Consider the following 22,631-nt stretch of genomic DNA (forward strand, 5'->3'; position numbering starts at 1 on the left):
GTTGACACCAAGGAACTTGAAGCCCTTCAGTTGCTCCACTTTAGCCCTTCAAAAAATATTATTTAGACATTCAAAAAATATTATTTTATGTAAAAATGTACAAGATCTTCTAATTCTGTATTTACTTCAGAACTATTTGTTGTCACATCCCAAACCCACATTCTACACTCACTTAAAGGATTATTAGGAACACCTGTTCAATTTCTCATTAATGCAATTATCTAATCAACCAATCGCATGGCAGTTGCTTCAATGCATTTAGGGGTGTGGTCCTGGTCAAGACAATCTCCTGAACTCCAAACTGAATGTCAGAATGGGAAAGAAAGGTGATTTAAACAATTTTGAGTGTGGCATGGTTGTTGGTGCCAGACGGGCCGGTCTGAGTATTTCACAATTTGCTCAGTTACTGGGATTTTCACGCACAACCATTTCTAGGGTTTACAAAGAATGGTGTGGAAAGGGAAAAACATCCAGTATGCGGCAGTCCTGTGGGCAAAAATGCCTTGTTGACGCTAGAGGTCAGAGGAGAATGGGCAGATTCAAGCTGATAGAAGAGCAACTTTGACTGAAATAACCACTCGTTACAACCGAGGTATGCAGCAAAGCATTTGTGTAGCCACAACACGCACAACCTAGAGGCGGATGGGCTACAACAGCAGAAGACCCCACCGGGTACCACTCATCTCCACTACAAATAGGAAAAAGAGGCTACAATTTGCATGAGCTCACCAAAATTGGACAGTTGAAGACTGGAATAATATTGCCTGGTCTGATGAGTCTCGATTTCTATTGAGACATTCCGATGGTAGAGTCAGAATTTGGCGTAAACAGAATGAGAACATGGATCCATCATGCCTTGTTACCAGTGTGCAGGCTGGTGGTGGTGGTGTAATGGTGTGGGGAATGTTTTCTTGGCACACTTTAGGCCCCTTAGTGCCAATTGGACATCGTTTAAATGCCACGGCCTACCTGAGCATTGTTTCTGACCATGTCCATCCCTTTATGACCACCATGTACCCATCCTCTGATGGCCACTTCCAGCAGGATAATGCACCATGTCACAAAGCTCGAATAATTTCAAATTGGTTTCTTGAACATGACAATGAGTTCACTGTACTGAAATGGCCCCCACAGTCACCAGATCTCAACCCAATAGAGGCATCTTTGGGATGTAGTGGAACGGGAACTTCGTGACCTGGATGTGCATCCCACAAATCTCCATCAACTGCAAGATGCTATCCTATCAATATGGGCCAACATTTCTAAAGAATGCTTTCAGAACCTTGTTGAATCAATGCCATGTAGAATTAAGGCAGTTCTGAAGGCGAAAGGGGGTCAAACACAGTATTAGTATGGTGTTCCTAATAATCCCTTAGGTGAGTGTATTTTCTATTGATATTTCCCATATAAATTATATTATAACCTGGGAGATCTGTAGGATTTTTCTGAAACTGATAGCTTCTCAGGACACAGACACTCCTCACAATCCACCTACCAACTCAGACTGGATAAATGGTGCCAGAGAGTCCAAAAGTAGGAGCTGGTTGGTACTAGCTACTGTGTACTAGCTAGTTAGCATGTCCTGCTGCTTGCTAAAGTCTACTCCTGCCAGTGTCTCCTATTGCCACTACTCCTACTGGCACTGGGGTTATGCTGCTCTTCAATTGATCTTAAAGTTTTCAATTGAGCTCAACAAACATTGAATTCATATCTTTTAATCTTTCAAAAATGTGTTTACAAAATTGCCATGTAAGGTTTGATACTAGGGTAACAGGTTAGAAGATGCTAATGGCGGTTTAAGAGACACTTATGGCTTTAATATGAATTTGTTTTGTAAAAACATTGTATTTTATAAATTTATTCATGAGGACAACAGCGACTGTATATATTTGAACAACAGAGGCTTGCGGCATTCAGGACAACTGGGTTGAAACTCTAGTCACACTCCTTAAACTAGCAGAGTCAGAACGATCTGTGTGAAAATGAATTGAACAGAGCCAACCTGGTATTACAGTAAGTGTGAGATGTGTAGCAAACTTAGTGTTCCAAACAGTTGCTCTACAACCTCATTAACCCATTTGGCCAGCTGAATGTATCCATTCTGCTGTGTATGGATTGATTCTTCTGATGGTAGTGTTACAAAATAGCTCTATACCCCATATGTGTGTCTGTATTTAGAGCAGCCCCTGTCTGTAAAAGGAACAGAAGTATAACCAAACCATGTTTAGGTTATTTACTTGCTTTTAGTGTACTAAATAGTATCAAAGCAAAGTTACACCTGGCCTCTTTTTCTCTGACTTTGTCTTTTTGTCTTAAAGGGTGCTACATTTTAAAGAGGAACTCAGGCAGCCAGCCTATTCCGTGCAGTGTACTTGGGACAGAAAGTTATTCAATACATTTTCAGCTAACAAACAAACATATTCTTTAGAATTGTACTATCACAAATTGTTGTGCAATATTGCTTTCATGTTAGCAAAACCTTTTGTGTTAGCACTGCATTACTTAATCAGCAAGCTACCCACCCAGAAACGAGTTATTCAGACAACTAAAACATTATGGTTTACCAGAGCCCACAGGAACCCACAGAACACTCAAACAGCAATCCATTGCCTGCAGATCAGAAAACAAAGGTATTTGTCATAGAAGGGTAGCCTGTTTGTGCTACTTGCCGTTCATAGGACAGCAAACGATGAGGGAAACATTCAGCAAGCTGGAAGTCAAAAAGAAGGTTACAGAATATGTGGAAGGAATAACACAACAGCTTAATTCATGGCAAATTGTATTGACAACTATGGGTACTTCAGAAGAAATCCAAAAATAAATAATGACAACTACGTCCAGAATGCATTGTCACTTGATTAAAAACCCCTGTCAAAAACCCTGCATGTGGATGTTATCTTCTGTACACAATCAGCTTCCAGGCTGTTCCTAGTGGTGTGATAGTGTGGGCATGTGTGTGTGTCTGTGTGTGTGTGTGTGGAGGGGGGGGGGTGTTCTTGTGTGTCTATGTTATCTTTTGAATCACATTTTGTGCTTTTCACCTCATGTGTCACCTGAATGTCCTCTTTGTCCCTACTTCCTGTTCTCACCAATGGCAGTAATGACAAGGGTTGGCGCCGACATGTGTAGTGTAATGTCGTCTTCCTTCTCTCTGGTGACGGTTGAGAGTGTGTTCACGGTTTATTTGACGTTGTTTGGTGGTAATCCCTCCGCCTCCCTGACAGACACATGATGAACTCACAGCACACACCAGCCTCAGACTGTAACTCTGTAGTGCAGCACTCGGGTTCAAAGGAAGAGCTATTGCCAGCAGTGACACTTTCCAAATGCAGCAGTTCCTTTTCTGTTTTCCACATGGTTTCTTTAACCACACAAAGCCTTCCATTCATGCCTACTTTCTGATTCCCTTTCATGGACCTTTTCTTTAGTCCACCTCTTAGTTTGTTTTACTGTATACATAACCCTTTCCCATAAGAATTTCATTGTCTGTGTGCCTGTGTTTTTTTATGAGTGCCTGAAAACTCCATGTGTTCTGTTTATATGGATGATGTCTTATTTGCGGAATGATTTGCCCTGTGGTAAGAATTGAGTGTTTGGTCTAGAAACTGCTGGCCAAAATTGTGAATTGTGATAAACATTGTTATTATTAGATACTTGAGTAACTTCATCATACGGTATCTGATCTAATGGTAGCTTCACTAAACGGTTCATTATGGTGCATTCTTCTGTGATGATGTGAAAGGAATATTCAAGATGACTAGAACCTCATGGTGTGGTTCAGGACCTGCTTTTCCATTCTGTTCTGTTATTTAGTCTAGTTGAAAATGAAGTTTCAATCAAAAAGGCAATCGGATTATCTAAAACAGAATACTTACATATTCTAAGGTGAAATTAGGAATGTACTCTAATGTAATTGTAAGAGTTTACATATGTTGTTATCACAGTGACTTATCTCTATCACGATTTTTCCAAGTGTGGAATGTTCCCTGCCTATTTATTACCTTCAAGCTTAAGAATAATGCATATTGCTCATGCTTGATGTTTAACCTATAGACCCCTTTCTGTGTTTGCAAACACTGCCACATGAGGGCAATGCACGCTATGTTGGTGGCAGAACACTGGGAGTTCGCACAGCACCAGAAAGATATGTATAGTTACATGTTGCTTATGAGGTAATTTTACACTGCAACACATTTGTTTTGTCTCATATGAATGACGTGTTTGTCATCATCTCAAATCAACTGTATTGTGTTTTTTTTTTTTTATCTCCACTAACGTTTCTATGGTCTATTGTATGCCAGTGTCTGTTAGCATTCTAGCACTCTAATGAAGAATTATTTAGCCAATAGGACAAACACATATAATCTTAGGCTTTTATTTAAGCAATAAGCACAACAACATTGGTAGTATGTAAGTACCCAAAGAAGGCTTTTTGTTGTATTTATGTAACAAATAATTATAAAATTATTTTGTAAGTATAATCTTAAATGGACAGATGATGGGACGAACAGTTTTCTCCCACCATGAGACATGCTCCTCCATGTCTGACCTGTCACTGTGTTCTTACTTGTTCTTTTACTTGCTGTTTTTTCAACAGTTTTTCACAGCCATCCACCTCCCCACCACAAACAGTTTACCAAATCTGCCTACAAAGTATCTGAAAGTATCTGACTTTAATTACAGAGATGAGCCCTATTTCCCCCCCTAAAATATCCACTGTTTCATAGAGCAACAGAAGGACAACATATAGTCAGGTCTTGTAACATTCTTTTCAATTTTACTGTGTATTCTTGCAGAATTACTTGATTTCCAATTTGTGATTAAAGCCCTCCTTCATTGTCGCAGCTCCCAGCAGACTTGGCACAGTCAAGATGTGTCTTCCAAAGCACATCCCAAGATGTTATTTCTATTGTTATGCTTCTCGCTGAACCAGGAACTGGAATCCTTACACGCCGGAAGGAACTCTGGCCTTCTACCTCGATAGAGCTCACCCTTGAGCGCAGCATTATCCATGAAGAATACATTTTATTCTTTGTAATTCCTCTTTAAAGGCACATCTGGACCTTTAATTTCACTTACATCAGAAGAATGTACTGACACTTAATAATGAAACGGTGATACTGCTTTATCATTTTATGAAGGATTTGTGGAAGTTCAAAGTTTTTTTGTCAACCCGCAGGACACAGGCTATCACTATTAGCAAGTGAGTGATTAAACACACGCACCACACATACAGATGTGTCAGCAAGCTGAAAATGGATTGGGTTTGGCTATTTAATAATGTCTGAACAGGGCTGGTTTACATTACAATCATTGGATAGTTGCTGGGTGCCTGCTGACTTGTTTAAGAATGTTTACAGTGGAACATGTGAATTGTTTAGCTACTCATAAAAGGGTTGCGAGCTACCAGAAGCTTGCGATGACCTGTTTGAAGACTGAAGTAATGAAAATGCAATTTTATTATATTTTATTGTGTGTTTTATTACCATTTTCTATGTTTTTTTATGACTGTAATACAGAGGTCAGCTGTAAAAGAGATCTTAGTCTCAGTTGATATCTCTGTATAAATAAAGGTAAAAAATTATAAAAATAAATTAATTGATTTGAAATAATAACTTTTCTATATTCTCAGGATACCGATGACCTTCATGAACACAACCACATTCAAATATTTTCAGTAGCATATTCAATTCTTTTTTTAAAACAGCTCAAATGTTTCAGTTGAAATAGATCCTGAATAGATTCTAATGTTGGGGCCTGTCATGGAACACCTTCCTCCCAGTAACGGGGTCTCAATGTCCCCATAGGGATGGTTACATGTCCTCACATCATTCCTCAGAAACAAGACCATCTGCAAACTGTTAGAATCAATATTAAAATTGCACTTTGTCGTTCAATTTAACTTTAGTGAAACGGCTAAATCACTTCAACACTGTCGCTGTGCCACCCTAAATAAGTAGAAGAGATAATGAGGTAGACAGAGAGAGAGGAGAGAATCCATATCAGAATCCGTATCAATTGCACTCAACCTCAGAAAATTAGAGGAAAGTAATCAGCTCGCTCATATCAAAGTGTGTATTGTGGAAGTGTTTGGTTTCATTATGAGAAGAAAAACCTTCATTCATTAGATTACTGTTTTCATCTGAATATATTTCAGCTGGAGTGGAGGTCAGCAAAATGGCTGTGCACACGCTGATTTCTGTTTCCAAAATGAATGTCTAAAGGGTCCCTTGTACAGGCTGAATAAATACATGTACTACATATATGTAATTTATTTCTTATTGGAACAGTTAATAACAGGGTTGTACAGAAATGGGTCACGCCACGCGTAACCACACGTTGCGCTGCAGTACTGTGCGTATCACGTGGTGGCTCTTGAGATTGGTTTGACCGTAGGGGAACACACTGTACGAGTCCTTGTCTGGTCAGGTAATATGCAGAGCTTAATATGGACCGTCTTCTCAACGGGGTCTTTGAGATGTGAGACCACATTGACAGATGTATAAAGCTGAAGCGCTTCCATTCAGTACAAAATATGGTGATGAGAGGACAGCCACTGGCACCCAATCAGAAGATCGAGGGAGAGGGAACTGGGCCAACGTTCTGCCAATTTAATCATCAATGAAAAGTCTGATCTCTGTTTTCTGTTCCATAAAAGTACCTCATGTTGTGAACGAGGGTATACGCTTTGTTGACTTTACCCTTTGCCGAAGTTTCAAACAATTGCAAAACAAGTTTAGTTGTTGAATGTAATACACGGGCAATTTGACGTTTCCTTAATGCAGACACATGGCAGAATATGCCAACAGGATACCGCTATCTCGTTCTGGGGCCCGGCCTAACTCCACTCTGCGCTCTTAGCCTCGCATTGGAAAGGACAGGGTGTGGTCTATTTGGACAATGTCACCATTTCCTGTGAATGTGAGAGATGGGTCTCTTTGGCCTGTCTGTCCTGGATCTGGGTCCCTTTGAGTGTACCTGTGTGTGTGTGTGTGTTTATGTGTGTGTGTATAACAGGGTGTCGGGGTGTGTGTGTGTGTGTAACAGGGTGTGTGTGTCTGTGTGTACAACAGGGTGTCACAGTGTGTGTGTATTGTATGTACATGTTGGATTACATATTCCCTGGCTAGCTGACAAAGGACACTGTTACTTTGTTCCAATGTTCCTAGCACACCGCTTAGTAGGCCGATTCATTTTATCTGGTGTGATAATGAGTACACCGGGGCCAGAGACTGTATAAGCCTGGGTATGAGCTGTCACTTGCTGTGTGTTTTCTGCCCTGCCAGGCCTGTCTACCCCGGCAATCTGCTGTTCCCACTGTCACTGACTTTCAAGTGGATGACCATTAGACCTATAGTTAATGGGCTAATGTTGTGCAGAGCTGGAGGGCAGAAACCTGAGCACGGATATAGACAGCAGGACAGTGTGTCATGAATTGTATCTGCGAGTGTGTATGAATAATGCCGTTACTGTGTGAGGACTGCTTAGTGAATAAACTCACTAACACACTCACAGCGCACTCCCAGTCACACAAAATTGATTTGTGTGTGCGCATGTGTGTCTCTGTGTGTGATTCTCGTTTTTTGTTCCCCCTCACCTTATTTCTTATTTAGCTAACTGCTAGTGAATTGACAGTCTTTCCCTAAGGCGCTACAATTCATTGGATGCAGTGTCTGACTGAGGGAGAACTACTGGCTGTATCTCTGGGAAGTTCTTTGTGTTGTTCCCCCCCAATGAACATGGCAACCACTGGAAAAAGTTGGTGGGCAGATTAAGGCTGGTTTTGCGTTGTTGCCACGTTTTGGCAAGTAGCTCTCTTATTCAAGGCCCAGCTGCCTGTGGAGAGCTCCAGAGCGCACACACACATACACACACACACACACACACACACTGGAAGCTCTGTCACTGGTCTCATGGCCATGATGCTGACAAGGACTCTCTGTGCTGCCGGCTGGCCACTGCCGCAGAGGGATGAAGACCTTGGTGAGGGCTGCCTCCTGTTTCACTCCTTTAAGCCAAGCAGCGTGCGTTTGTGTGTGTGTGTGTGTGAGTGGCCATCCTTTAGCTACCCAGTGCCTCGATGGCATTCCCTCAGCACTACACGTCTGCAGGCTTTCAGCCACTTGAAAAACGACATGGAAAAAAGGGAAAAGAGCCTCCCTCCGTCCCTGTGGCATAAAGAGAGGAGCGGTGATGTCAGAATCACAGAATCGCCGGGACTGTGTTCAGCTGGCTCTCTGTCAGCCGTGTGCAGATGGGAGCAGGGGCCAGTGGTGTGTATGTGTAGATGTGTACGTGAGTGTGTTTGTGTGTGTGTATATGTGTGTGTACTTGTGCATGTGAGTGTATGTGTGTGTACATGAGTGTGTATGTGTACGTGAGTGTGTGTGTGTGTGTGCGCGTCTGTGTGTGGACATTCTCCAGAACCATTCTGAAAAACTGGACTCCTTTGAGCCTGTTTGTTCACCAGGGTCCCTGTGTTTGTGCAGCAGCAATAGGCAGCTCCGCTCCCGCGCTTCCCCCACCTATGGAAAGTGAGAACTGAATGGGGAAAGTGTGTTTTAAAAATTGAGGTAAAAACCTTTTTTTTTATCACCACCACACACACCTTCTCTCTACCTCTCTCTGTTCTCCCTCTGTGCCAACTGGGCAGCAGAAGTCCATCCCTGCCAAGAACAACATGGCCTGACGTCGCCCTCCAAATAAGGAGATCCCAATTCACTATCTGAGGGAGAGTGAGACAAATAGAGGGAGTGAAAGAGAAGGTGGGGGGCATGGAGAGAAAGTGTGTATATGTGAGAGAGAGACAAATAGAATATAGACCCCTCCTTCCCATTCATACACACAGACAGACAGGCAGGCATAATGTACTCTGGTAGCTACCTATTTGTCAGCTCATTGCACGTATAGTAGAGTGGTCTTGAGTACCTTTCTACTCACAGACAGATCAGACTCGAGCTCTCATTCATTCGCACTCTGGCTCTCTCTCTCTGGCTCTCTCTCACTCCGCCTCAGCAGTCCTACTGTCCTTGTTCTGTCTGTCAGATCTGGAGGGAAAACCACCTGCCACCAGGTAAAGGACATTGATATTCTCTAACGTTTTACTGTTGATAGCTTCCATTTTGTTGGACAGTTTGCGTGATTCATCTGACTAAGGCTGTGGATATGTACCACACTGTTCATTTACTACATTATTGCCTGGTTATTGTGTGTGTGTGTGTGTGTGTGTGTGTGTGTGTGTGTGTGTGGGTGGGTGGTAGTGGTTCCCTGTGTACTGTTCGTCCATCCACGCTTCGGCTCGCTGTCAGAGAAAGGGGCTCCAGAGACAGAGCCCCCAGGCAGCACACACAACACTCACACACACACCCCTGGGAATGTATGTGTTGCTTGTGTGTGTGATGCCCTCAGGGCTCTACTTCTCTGTCTGAAGGCCGAAGTCTCTGTTTCTCTGACAGACTGCTGATGAAGCTATGGGCTGTTTTTTTACTTGATGCACTGCTGTTAATGTTCTTGGTGTAATTTAACAGGGAAAGAGAGAGAGACAGAAAGAAAAGGAGGGCAGGAGGGAGAGAGCGAGAAATTCACAAATAGAAAGACAGCGAATTATCGGAGAAAAAAGATAACATCTTGAATTGATACAGTGTCTGTTTGTGAGAGAGAGAGAGAGAGACTGCAAAACATGTTGTTAGTGGAAAATACAGTATGTCTTGTTACATAAGGCTTAACAAAGACTATTTGTAAAACATGTTTGGTGACAAGGTAACTTCACAATATGGTAGATATGTTTTATATTGACATGTATCACACCAGATGTTTTCTATTGTTAATATTATTAGGGTTTCTCTTGTAAATAGAGTGTACAGTAGTCAGACTTGATATTCAAATTTGAATCATTTCTTTGTGGTCATGTCATGAACTATGTCATATTTTCAGTTTCTCATCTGGCGGGATACATGTTTGTAGAACTTGCATTCAAGACTTTTTTGATCTGTACCATTTTCTGTCCAAAAAGATATGCTTTGAGGGAGAGAGGTACCTTAGTCCTCTCTCTTTCTCCATCTTCCTCCCTCTCTCTTTCTCTCTTTTTCTTTCTCTCCCTTTCCACCTCTCTCCCTCTCTCAGCGAGGATGCTTGAAGATATATTTAGCTCTCCTTCCCTCCATCTGCCATCGCTGTGCATGGTTTAGAGGTGTCGCCATAGCAACCACCACTGGGTCCATGCTAGTAGGAGAGAAGGAACATTTACTTGATTTAAAAAAAAATGCGTTTTAAACCACATAGTTGGATTATTATTATTATGTTAACAAAAATGTAAACATGATTTTAAATTATAGGAGACTTGGCAGTGCTAACCTAGTTTAATCTTTTTGGCGCTGAGAAAGAGATCCAGTCTAGTGTTTGCATTTCCCTGCAGATTTTACTTTGTTTTAGGTGCTTTAAGTCCCCTTGCAGTCTTTTTTAAATTTCCTTAAAAAATTATCTGCCATATTTCTCTGAACCTGTTTTGGCCTATTGACCTGATCGTTTGGCTGATAGAAAAACATTTATTTTCACAAACCTGATTGTCTCCCTTACCCAGATGAACAGTCGTTGGTCTTTTGTAATTCATTCAGCCTTGTGACATACTACAGTTAGCAAATAGTACCATTCCACCCAAAAAGTCTTAAATTCCAGCTCTACCAAAAGGGCATCATCATAACGTTCAATGTTGTAGTGTTAGTATTATAGTGTGGACATATCATCCCCAAGTCTTTTGTCTGGGCCTTCAAGGAGTGTGTAATATTAGATTTCATATCAGATAGATCAGGATGCTTGCTGCTGTCTGTAACAAGCATTGTATTTAAAAGGACTTGTTCATCTTAGTTTTGGCTATACGTGACACCAACACCAACCCATGAACATTTGTACACTAATTTAATACACTGTATTCGTTTCCTTTTGGTAGAAGGAACTGTTCACACAGATGTACCATAATAATGTGTCCTCAAAGTGCAAATGAATGTCTTACCGTAGAGAGCACTACTCATCACCAGTAATTGTACTATGATATTGTATCTCCTCATGTGAAACGTTAATATCTGCGGGACTTACAGTGTCCTGTCTTCTAGGCCACCTGCACTGTAGTATCTGCCTGATCAACTATTTTCTGTCCAGTTCTAAAATGTGCTCAGGAGTCTCTACTGGACACTGAGGTGCACACCAGAGAGACAGTTAAGACTGATTATTCATATTGACACTATAGTCTATTATTAAGGGCATTTGGAATCAGAAATAAAATGACCAGCCGAGCAAATCTTGATTTAATCACTGTGCATATAGTCAGTAAAATCTGTGTGTATTAGAAAGCTCTTCAGGACTGCTGCACTGTAAAAAAGCTAATTCAGTTTCTCTGTCAGTGTTATTCCAAGAGTCGGGCGGACTTCAGAAATACAAGGAATTGAGTAAATGTGTGGAGGTTTGTCTGTTTGCCTTTGGAATGAAAACCTGTATGTTGGATCAGACTAAAATGTTACATTGTTGAGTAAAGATACTGTATAATCCTACTGCAGTTGGATTATTCTTGATAATCAATCTCCCCTATCCCAGCAGTGATTCTCAATGCAGTTTGTGTGTGATTAAAAGTTCAAATTGGTGGATATCCTCTGTCTCGGCTGGATTCCATTAGGAAGTACTTTACATGCTAGCCTTGAGGTCGATTCAGCAGACCTTTAAACCAGCCAGATGCAGTAGATATGATTGTAAGTTAGCTCAGTTGTTACATATACTGGCAGCAGCTAGATCCTCCTGTGGTTTTGCCATCTTCCAGGGGAACGTGGGTGCAGGCTGCAACCATCTGGTCAGTGGCTTTGATGAAATACCATCCTAACATACTTTGTGGTATGAAACAATGTTTTGGGCATGTGTTCAATATTCACGGTGGTGTGCTTGTTGGAACATACCCAGTGTGTGGGAAGTATGGGTTGTTGCTACAGTACAGTGTGTTGGCACGGAGAAATGTGGAGTTATTTCCTCCTGCATCTGATTGTTCACTGTGTCACCTAGTATATTATTCTCAAGAGGAACAGAAATGACACAATTCTAAAGAGGATACAATGTGGTTGTCTTTGCTGCCTGGTGTTTAGACATCTTTGAGTATACCAGTTAGATCATTTTCATTATGGGGTTTACTTGGAGCCAATGCAAATGTATTGAAGATCATAGTATTTGGTGTATCTAAATGTATTACTTAAGTGAACTGCTATCATTTGAGTATTATGGTTGAGTGTCAGTGTACATACAGATAATGGCGAAATGAGGATTTGACTGGATACATACAGCAGTGTATTTTTCTCAAAGCTGAATGATGTAATCGCATATCCCATTTAAAGTCGAGAGGCGTTGGTGTTATCTTACAGTGTTAATGGTATCTATCTGCAGTCTACACCATTTGCATTTGGCCTAATTCTTTTAGCTGGGGTTAGCAGCTGGGTTTGAGTCTTCTGAATTAGTGAAACTGTCTCGTCTGGCTGCAACAAAACATCATGAGTTGTGCAATCAAGAGGAAAATATAACATTGTCTGGGAAGTATGACCCCTGAGAAAGACACAATGGTTCATGACTGAGCAATGTGAAATGCACACAGATGATTTGGGAATATTGTGGCCAACAGTTGCAGAATCTAAAACCTAATGCTATGATCTTTAGCATTTTCTTCACAATAATATGGTAAACTGCATTGCCTTGTGACCAGTTTATGAATCACTGTTTGGTGACATAAATCAGTAGAACAGAACTTTTAAAGTATACTCTGAGACCTTTACGTATTAAAATGTTTTATCATTATAGACTTAATTGATAACTGATTAAATATAAATATTGTTTGCCATCAATCTACACACAATAACCCATAATAAAAAATTAAATAAAAAATTGAAATCCATGCCAATTTATTGACATGGAAAAACTGAAATGTCCTATGGACATAAGAATTCAGACCCATTGCTATGACTCTCCTCATCCTTGATGTGTCTCAAGAACTTGATTGAAGCCCACCTGCATCAAATTCAATTGATTGGACATGATGTTACCCATCTGTATTTAAAAGGTACAAAACGTATAAAAAGGTTTTAAAAAAATTGATACTACATTGGGAATTCCCAGGAGCACATTGGACTCCATCATTGTGAAATGGAAGAAGTCTGTAACTATTAAGACTGTTCCTTAAACTGGTTGTTTTGCAAAGCAAAACAAGAAAGACCTCGGTCAGGCAGTTGACCAAGAACCCAGTGGCTACTCTAACTTTACAGTTTCTCTGCAGTGGTGGGAGAATTTGCAAGAAGGGTTACCAAAGTGCACAACACTTCAGACTTGGGCTAAGATTCTTTCAGCAACATAACAACACAAAGCAAACTGCCAACACAACGCTGGATTGGCTTTTGGAAACAAGTTTGTGAATGTCTTTGAGTAGCCAAAGTCCGAACTTGAACCCAAGTGAACATATGTGATGAGACCTGAATATCGCAGTTCACCAACGCTACCCAACGATTCTCACTGAGCTTGAGAGGATCTGTAAGAAAGAATGGGAGAAACTGCCCAAATCCAGTTTTGCAATGCTAGTAGAAGCATACAATAGAAGACTAAAAGCGGTGATCAGTAGTAAAGGTGCTTTTACAAAGTACTGAATAAAGGGTCAAACATATACATGAAATATTCAATTTTTTATTTTCAATAAATACACAGTTATAAAAACTTGTTTGTTTTTTTGTCCTTCTGCAATATGGTGTGTGATTGACTGCAAGAAATTACATTCAATAAATTATCAATTAATTCTATAACACAAGAAAGTTTGGAGAAACAATTCCTGGAAGGACTTGTTATGGAATGCAAATGTGCTTTTTGTTGTAGACAAAGTGAAGTGAAACTGGACGACTATGTGAAAAGTGCCCTCTAATCTCCAAGCTTTCTTTCCAACAGTATCATCAATAAAAATTATTGTGAGGAAATAACAGTGAGGAAAAAATTTATTTGAAATATAGACGGTGGAGAGAGACTATTAGTATCTGTTTCTGTGAAGGTTAAATGGCAACAAAGATTTGCAAACATGTTATTACTTCTGTAGTTGTGAAAACATTTTGCAAACTTGTAAATAATTTGCTCACTTGTAAATAATTTTGGAGTTGTAAGAAAGATTTGCAGACTTTTCAGAATATTGGAATTTCATCTCCAAAGAGAACAGGGTACACTTTCAGTATGAAAAATCATATTAAAAATGGTAACTAGCCATGTAAATTCCTAGCTAATTGCTAATTTTACATTTTAGTAATTTAGTTTTCAAATACTGCTCTATAAGAACTTTGTGAAATGTCTGATGTAAAGGGCTTTACAAAATTAAATTTGATTGACTGATTAATGTGACTGTTATATTTTTGCATAAGACTTGCCTGTTGACACTTCTACTGAAAATACATTACTCATCTCTTCCTTCATGATGTCCATATTTCCAGAGTGGTTTTTTTACGAATTTGTCTTTATAGCTTACCCTTAGTTAATCCTGTCATTCTTTAAGGGAGGAGTATGTGCTGTCACTAGTATTCTAATACCAAATAATTATAATTATTTATTTTATTTGAGCCGGAATAAAGCATTCATAACGGATACCTCACCATTAGTTAATTATTTTGTGTCTCTTTAAGTAAAGTGATGAATTATCCTACCTGTACAATCACTAACTAATGACCAATTGGTAGCTATAAACCCTTAATAACTCATACTTCACCATTAGTTTACGGCTTTTGCTCTGAGTTTCAACTAAGAAAATGTCAGGAAAATCCTACTAGAACAGCTGAACATTATTTGTGATTAATCAGAGTCACTTCAAATGATGGCAGGTGTGTAATGACTTCTATTTAACATGAGTTTGAATGTGATTGGTTAACTCTGAACTATTTTCAATTTTCAATTGAATTGTTCATGTTATAGGTTACATCAAAGGTGGAAAAAGCTCGGACATGATTTATCTTTGTCTCATTCTTTTACATCACAAGAACCTGGCATTTTAACAGGGGTGTGTAGACTTTTTATTTCCACTATATGTGTACTATGTTTGTGTGAAACCTAGAAATGAGAGAGACCCTCAACTTGCCATCGGGTAGTCTTGTCAGTTGTCTGATTTGTTTTTCTTTTTTCTTTTCTAAGATCCATTTGAGTGAACTTGAGGACGCTGACATCCAATTTAACATCCAAGATACATCATATGAAGGCCTGACACTAGAATTGGCTCATCAGAACACCTGACTAAAAAACTTGCTGAAGACACGGGATCCAATAACTGCGCTGTTGACCCTGGAAGCCAACAGAACACCAAGATGGGCGGCTTCCTTGGCTCAGGATGGAAAATAACTTTGTCACTGCATGACAAATCACAGTTGTTTTTCAGTATACATTGAATGAATGGCTTTTCCAGAGTCAGTAGCAAGTATGAGTACAGTATGACTAGAGCCAAATAAAACGAGATACCTATAAATGAGAAACGAATTACAAATCATACATCAATACCACAGTCCATTGAATGAATAGGCTTGACCTGTGTGGCCTGTTTCAGGCTCAGGCGGAGGGTTTCCTGGCGTCTACCTGAAGTTCCATTTTATGGAGGCGTTGCACACCCGCAGCCATTTGCGGACTGGGGAGGAGTCTGTAGGCCCCAACCAGCCTCAGTCTCAGTCAGGAAAGTCTCCTCAGCCTTTTGGTGACCATCAGCCTCCCAAGTCTCCCTCCTCCCAGAAACATCAACCTCAGACACAACAGACTCGCTCCAAACAAGGAGGCCATCAACAACAACACCAACAGCACCATGGACAGCACCAGCACAGTAAACTGCCTAATAAGCGGGAGCGCAAGCGCCTCAGGCCTCAGAGGCCAAGCGTTGATTCAGACACCCCACCGGTGGATGACGGTAAGCATGCAAAGGCAGAGGCAGCATCTAACAGAGTGTCTCAGACCTCAACTGATGGAAGCCCATCAATGTCCTCCTCATCATTCACCTGTATCCAGTCTACAGAAGGTCCTGCCACAGAGAACCAAGGGGGCACTCTGAAGCAGAAACATGAGCGTAAGCCTGGAAAACCTGGGAAATATGTATGCTCTTACTGCGGCCGTGCCTGTGCCAAGCCCAGTGTTCTGCAGAAACACATCCGTTCCCACACTGGTGAAAGGCCCTACCCCTGTGGTCCCTGTGGCTTCTCTTTCAAGACAAAGAGCAACCTCTACAAGCACCGGAAGTCCCATACCCACAGGGTGAAGGCCGGCCTTGCCTCTGGAGAGCCCAGCAGTTTAGAAGAACCAGTGACAGAGTCAGAAGATGAAACCAGACAGTCATCAACTGCTGCCTCTACTACCTTGGAGAGACAAGGCAATGTAGCCGACCAAAAGACCCATGGAGACACTGAGAGGTCTACAGAGCAGTCCACTGGGACGGAAAACTCCTACGCCATTAAGAAGAGGCTGGCTATGCGTCTGAGCCGAGGAAAACATGGCCCTCTAAGTTCTTCTGACTCAATCACTTCCTTGTCAGGTGTAGGGAGTAGAGGCAGCACAGAGTCTGGTTATTTCTCTCGCTCCGAAAGCACTGAGCAGTCGCAGGACAGTTCCCCCAACACAACAAGTGCCAAAAGCTATGCAGAGATCATCCTGGGGAAATATGGCCGCCTGGGCCATCTCCAGAGGATGTCTAGGCATCAGAACCAGCAGCCCTCTGGAGGCCAGAGTCAGGAAGGGAAGAGCATCCCATTCACAGTGCCCAAGAAGCAGGTAATTGACCATATCACCAACCTCATCACTATCAACGAGGCTGTGGTGGACACCAGTAAAATTGACAGTGTCAAGCCCAGAAGGTTTTCTCTGTCTAGGAGAAATAGCACAGAGTCTAACTCTAAGGTTCCTGTATCTCAGAAAGAGCCATCTGTAGTCCACCACAGCACCAACAATCCTGATGAACCAGGCTTTAAGACCAGTGGTTCCATTACTATGGGTGTTCCGTGTGAGAAGTTTCATCAACCCCAGTCACTAAACTTGGATCCAACAGCAGGCCAGGCATCAACTTCCAATTCTCCTCTTTTGAGAAGCCTCTCCATGCCCTCTGCTGCTATTTCAAGTGATGCCTCTTCTGGCGTTTGCCCCAAAAACTTCCGCCTTAGCCAGTCCTTCGATGAACGGTCTGAAACACAGTGCAGACGGTTTGGGATGCTGCAACGTCAACCAGCCATCGAAATTCCCCCTGGTGCTGAATTCACTAAAGAAGAACATAGTTTGCACAGTAGCTCCAACACACTCTACAATCAAAATATGTCGGTTGTGTCTCCTGAACATAAGCAATGTAAACCAGAGCCATATGAGTGTGAATCCTGTGGCACTGGATGTAAAACCTGGGAGGGTTATAAGGCACACAAGAGGAGCCTTTGTGTAGCACCATTTCCCCAGGAGGGTCTTGATACATCAGAATGCCAGCTTGACCATTCACAGTCAATACCATATACGATCAGCAGACCAGGGGCTTTGGCAATGCGCAAGAGGAGGAAAGAGGAGAGTTTTGAATCTGATGATCCATCCTCTACTGTTTCTTTATCCTCACCCACATTATCTACATCCGTGCAAGACAAAAACAAAGTCAATGTAGCAGGCAATCAACATTCATGGTCACGGTTAGAACAAGAAAGGCAAGGCACGTCAAAAGGTTTCTCAGTGATTCAGCATACTAGTTCATTTGAGAAACAGGACACTTTCTTTTCAGAGAGCAAAGGTAAAGAGGAGACGCATGTTAAATTCCCGTCTCGTGAGGACTCATCTCAACTAGTGCCTCAGAAACAACTGCAGCTACACTCATCCAAACCAACACCTCGCAAACTGGTGCGCCAACACAATGTTCCTGAGATATTTGTCACAGAGGATTCAAACACCAATGTTATTGAGTCTGTTCAGACACAGTCAGAAACAGCATCCATAATGCCTAAACAGACTGAGAGGACTGAGGAGTTCCAGTGGCCACAGAGAAGCCTCACTTTGTCTGGGGTACCCATAGAGAAGCTGCCCCCGAAGAAGAAACGTATTCGCTTGGCTGAGGCTGCCCAGTCTTCAGGGGAGTCGATGTCCAGTTTCGACTCCATCTCTCTACCTCGCAGCCCCAGTCAAGACAGCTGTGCATCCCATGCATCTAGCCTCTCTGCATCTTTGGAAGAGTCCACTAGACCAGGAGACATGGAGACCTTAGCTGGAACACCACTGAGGAGGTCCAGGGCCCCTAACACATTGACTGTCCCAGGGATGCATCATCACAAAAGGGAGATGCGGCGATCTGCCTCAGAGCAAGCACCTCATGACCCACAGCAGCAATCTGTACTGATGGCAATGTCAGAGATGCGAAGCAAGTCATTTGACTACAGCAGTTTGTCCCCTGAGTGCTCAGTGGCAGGCTGGAGGGACAGACGCAAATGTCTTCTCATAAGACACACTACGGTCAGGGACCCAGAAGAGGGGGAGCAGTCTGACATAGCTGAAGAACTAAAGCTCAAATCCAGTTCCTCCACTCCTGCCAAATACATTACTCTAAAAGTGAACAACCCTTCTCACTGTAGCCTCAGTCCAGACCCTGTATGCCCCAGCACTTCTTTTAGACCCAGCCCAAGCAAAGCAATGTCCTGTAGCCCTTTACAAACACTTTACCAAGAGTCACCCTCACAATTGGACATTGCTCAAAGTATTCAGTTGACGGGACATTGCTCTGAAGCTCCTCAGAACCCAGTAGAATATCCTGATGGCAAACAAAGGGTAGCTCCATCATCTCTCCATTCAGGAGATAACCTATTGATTTCCCTCCGTCCTGTCCACACCTACATCCACCCTGCCCAACCCCAAATCCACCCTGCCCAAACCTGCTCTGCCCAACCCCAACCTTGGCCTGCCTACTCTGTCCCCACACACTACTCATCAGGGATTGCGAAAGCCCACTACCATCCAATGTCCACAGGCTTGAAGTTAGAGATCCCAATCTCTACTCGCAGACATGATGGCGATTCAGAGTTTATAACACAATCTCTGCAAATCCCCAACCCTAACCCAAACATAATTCTCAGCCCAGTGTTACTCCAGCCTTCCATATCACCAACAGTAGCAGTAGTCCGGCTACAGGGAGACACCAACACTCAAACCTGCGCCATATACACCACTCGGTCCCAAACAAGACCACTTATGTCCCAGGAACATATGTGTTCTGGCTTAAACAGTGGAAATAGAAATACCACAACCTCTGAACCTAACAGCCACCTGGCCATGTCCCTGCCTCTTGACAACCACTTAGCTTTACCTTTGCCTCCAGGCGGTGAGTTGTGGTCCGAAGAGGGCAGTAGAGTTTCAGGATCAGGGAGCAACAAGCGAATGTTATCCCCTTCCAACAGTGTCGATTTCAGCCCTGAGTCCAAACAGCAACAGAAAAGAGTAAAGGAGGAGGAAGAGAAGGAGAGCTGTGTATCAAACACAATTGCAGAATTATCAACAAAAGAAGAAAAAGTTGAGATTCCATTATGTTTACCTAGAGGATGTTCTCCCATGAGTCCAGACGGACTTGAATATCCAACCCTCCAGTCCACCACCTCTCACAGCTGGTGCTATCTGAACTACATCAAGCCAAACCCTTCCACCTCGACTGATCCCCAGCCCTCGGTGTACTCCTCTTGGTCCACTAGCGAGTATGACCCCAACCCTCCAGGCCTCTCCAGCAAGACAGCCATGTCCCTGTTGGACTGCAAGCAGAGGTTCAGCCCCACCATCTACACCATGTCTCCCATGTCATCTACTCCTGCAGAGACTCCACCAGAGCCAGCCGACATGAAGACACCTTGCCCATCTGAGGTAGTTCTTCAGCTTTGTATGTACGGTTGTCTTTCTTACTATATCTTGTATTGAACCAAATACCCTTTTAAAGTTTTGCCTTATTTCTCATTTGATGCGTCTAGCCCTGCAGAGTGAAATGTAACGCTACAGTATAATTCACGTATGTGCTGAAACAAAGTAATGACGAATTCCCCCATCTTCTTGGCTTGATGTTGCTGGAGCAGGGTTGGTGAATTTGCCCTGCATGTCTCTCTCTCTTGAGTGTAGGTACATGCTACCCTGCCCGGTGACAGCCGCTGTGTCAATACAACAGAGCAAGAGCCGTCCACAGAGGACAAAGAGCCAAAGAAAGAGCACGAGCTGGAGGTGGAAGGGAAGGAAGAGCAGAAAAAAGAAGATGAGGTTCAGTCGACTAGCAATTTTAGAGAATCTCAAATCTGGGTCAGTGAGGGAGGGTGAGTAGACTGTGACTATTTACATTTTACTGTAAATACTGTTTGAATACATTTATTATGTAAATGTATATAGGTACATATTAACACCAAAAAAAAAAACACTATTTGTGTTGCTCAATTTCTTTAAAGATGTCGTAACATTATGATTACCCCCGTTCGAGTAGTAACACCAACGCTGTTCACACCAATAACATTTTAGATAAACAATTGTTTTCTGAAAAAGAGGCCACACATTCTCAAAACTAAGCTCATCAAACTTTTAAGAATAGTATACTACAGAGATAGCGTGATCATTTGTATACCTTTACAATGAACTAATACCAAGTAGCACTGTCTGGATAAACACTCCTTGCTTGTAGAGTGTGTTGGTGTTACTTTTTAAACTATGTTACTTTTTAGTGAATTTAGTGAATGGGTATCAATGGAATTACAATTGTTGGCATACTAAATAGGTGGGATTAGCTAATTATCTTCTGTAATATAACCTAACCCCCTTCCACGATAAGAGTTTGTCACTTAATAAAATGCTTATTATCAAATAATCTTTGTCACGTTTTGTGATTTTCAAACCTGTAAAACCAATGACTTTCAGAGACACATGATAGTACCTTTAATTTCATTTAAAATACCTTCTTTATTGATCTATACAATTATTTAGCATCCAAAGTAATAGATATCTACAAATCCCCAAACACACCACTAAACATCCGTCAACTGACAACAATATACAAATTGATGTTTTGTAGTGTAAAGGAATTGCAACCAGTTTTGTTATTACAGATATTTATATTTATCATGTTTTTGTTTGTGTGGAAGTGTGAGAGGTCAAGGAAAACCATTCACCACTGTGTTATAGGAATCACACATATAGTTAAGTACAAGACATAGCATGTTTGCTACAAGCTAGTACAGTCACTGTGATGGTATTTGGTCTCTGTGTGGTGCGTGGAGAGCTGTGGAGTGTTATCGTTCCCCTCTACAGGACAGGAGGAGCTTGGCTGTCTGTCTACACCAACAGAGCCCGTCTGTTGAGTGGTCCTAGCCAGGAAACGACCAAAAAAACGACCCAGCTTTCTCTACTGTACCCCATAGAGGCTCAGTTAACACCCAACACCGTCAATGATTCTGGCTATTTAGCTTTAGAGGGAGGAGTGGCAGCCACCAGCCGATTTCCTTCCCATATTGGATCGTGATTAATTTAATGAATGAGAAGTGACTTGTCTTTTTACATGATTTCTCTGTGAATCTGGGTTCCTCTAGTTGTTGACAGAACATGAAAAGGAATAATATTTTGAGGGAAGAATGGGAAATGAATCTATGTTAATTTAGAAAGGGCTGACTAATATACTTATTCAGGTTCTCTAGTAATGGGACACTTAGGTTGTGTCAGAGAGAGCTTTGAGAGATCAAATGCTCTGAGAGAATCAGGGTTCTCTGATTCATCCGTGTTCTTTTTACGGTTATCCACAAAGCTAGATTGAATCACACGCGGGTTATAAAGCAGACATAACTGATACTCCTGAGAACACTTGGTCCCTCTATGATTCAGTGGCACTGAGGTGCCATCTGTGCGCTGCTCTGAGTACTCTGAGGAACCTGGTGACTCAGGTTCACAGTCTTCTTCTCAAAATGACTAATCTCTCGTCCCGGCCACCAGCTCTGTCAGTTCGCTTTGGTGTGTGCGTGTGCATGTGTGTGAGTGTGTGTTCAAGGGCTGATAAGAGAAAGCATCGGAAGACAGAATAGGTCCAACAGTGACCTTTCAGCGGGGGGGGGGGTGGTCGTTGAGGGGAAGCGATGAGGGCTGAGTTAGGGATGTTCTGGCGTGGGCTGTCCCCGAAGATAACGTTAGGATCTGTGAATGGCTGTCACAGTGAGCCGTGAATCGCCAGTCATCAATGTCATAGATGCTGTATATCAGGTCATTGTGAGGGATGTTTTGTGTGGGCACACATGCACCCCCCGTGCACACGCACACACGCACACACGCACGCCGAGATCTGATAGGGTGTCATGAAAGCGCCACAATGAACCCCTCTAATTTCCCGAAAGTTGAGAAAACCCGAGCATGATAGCAATCATTGTAATTACCATTCGTATTAATAGAGAGTGTTTTATTTTCTGTTTATTTGGAGCAGCTGCTCTGAGCCCAGGGTTTCCCTCCCTCCCCGGCCTGTTTTTATTGGCCTGCAGTTCCAGACCCCGGTGCTTTTATTCACTGGCTGTTCCAAACCCTGCACCCTTGCTGATGTCGCAGGCCCTCTGTGTTTTGTCTGAGGATTGGCGGCGGTGTGAGACGGTGGCGGTGGGGTTTAG

General features: G+C 42.3%; 1 protein-coding gene across 5 annotated transcripts in view; it reads left to right on the forward strand.

Moving 5' to 3' along the window:
- The window catches only part of hivep3a (HIVEP zinc finger 3a), a 40,831-nt gene that overhangs the window by 13,465 nt on the left and 4,735 nt on the right, over nt 1-22,631 (forward strand). For 4 of the 5 annotated variants that reach the window (XM_010873616.4, XM_020050506.3, XM_013135622.4 and 1 more), the window contains 2 exons: nt 15,175-19,878; nt 20,128-20,315. In XM_010873616.4, the coding sequence (XP_010871918.2) occupies nt 15,625-19,878; nt 20,128-20,315 (4,442 nt within the window). In that variant the 5' untranslated portion in view covers nt 15,175-15,624. Of the gene's footprint in view, nt 1-8,861; nt 9,074-15,174; nt 19,879-20,127; nt 20,316-22,631 lie in introns of those variants that run through there. The other variant, XM_020050505.2, reaches the window with a different exon arrangement.

The sequence above is a fragment of the Esox lucius genome, chromosome 10 (assembly GCF_011004845.1).
Source record: "Esox lucius isolate fEsoLuc1 chromosome 10, fEsoLuc1.pri, whole genome shotgun sequence".
Lineage (NCBI taxonomy): Eukaryota > Metazoa > Chordata > Actinopteri > Esociformes > Esocidae > Esox > Esox lucius.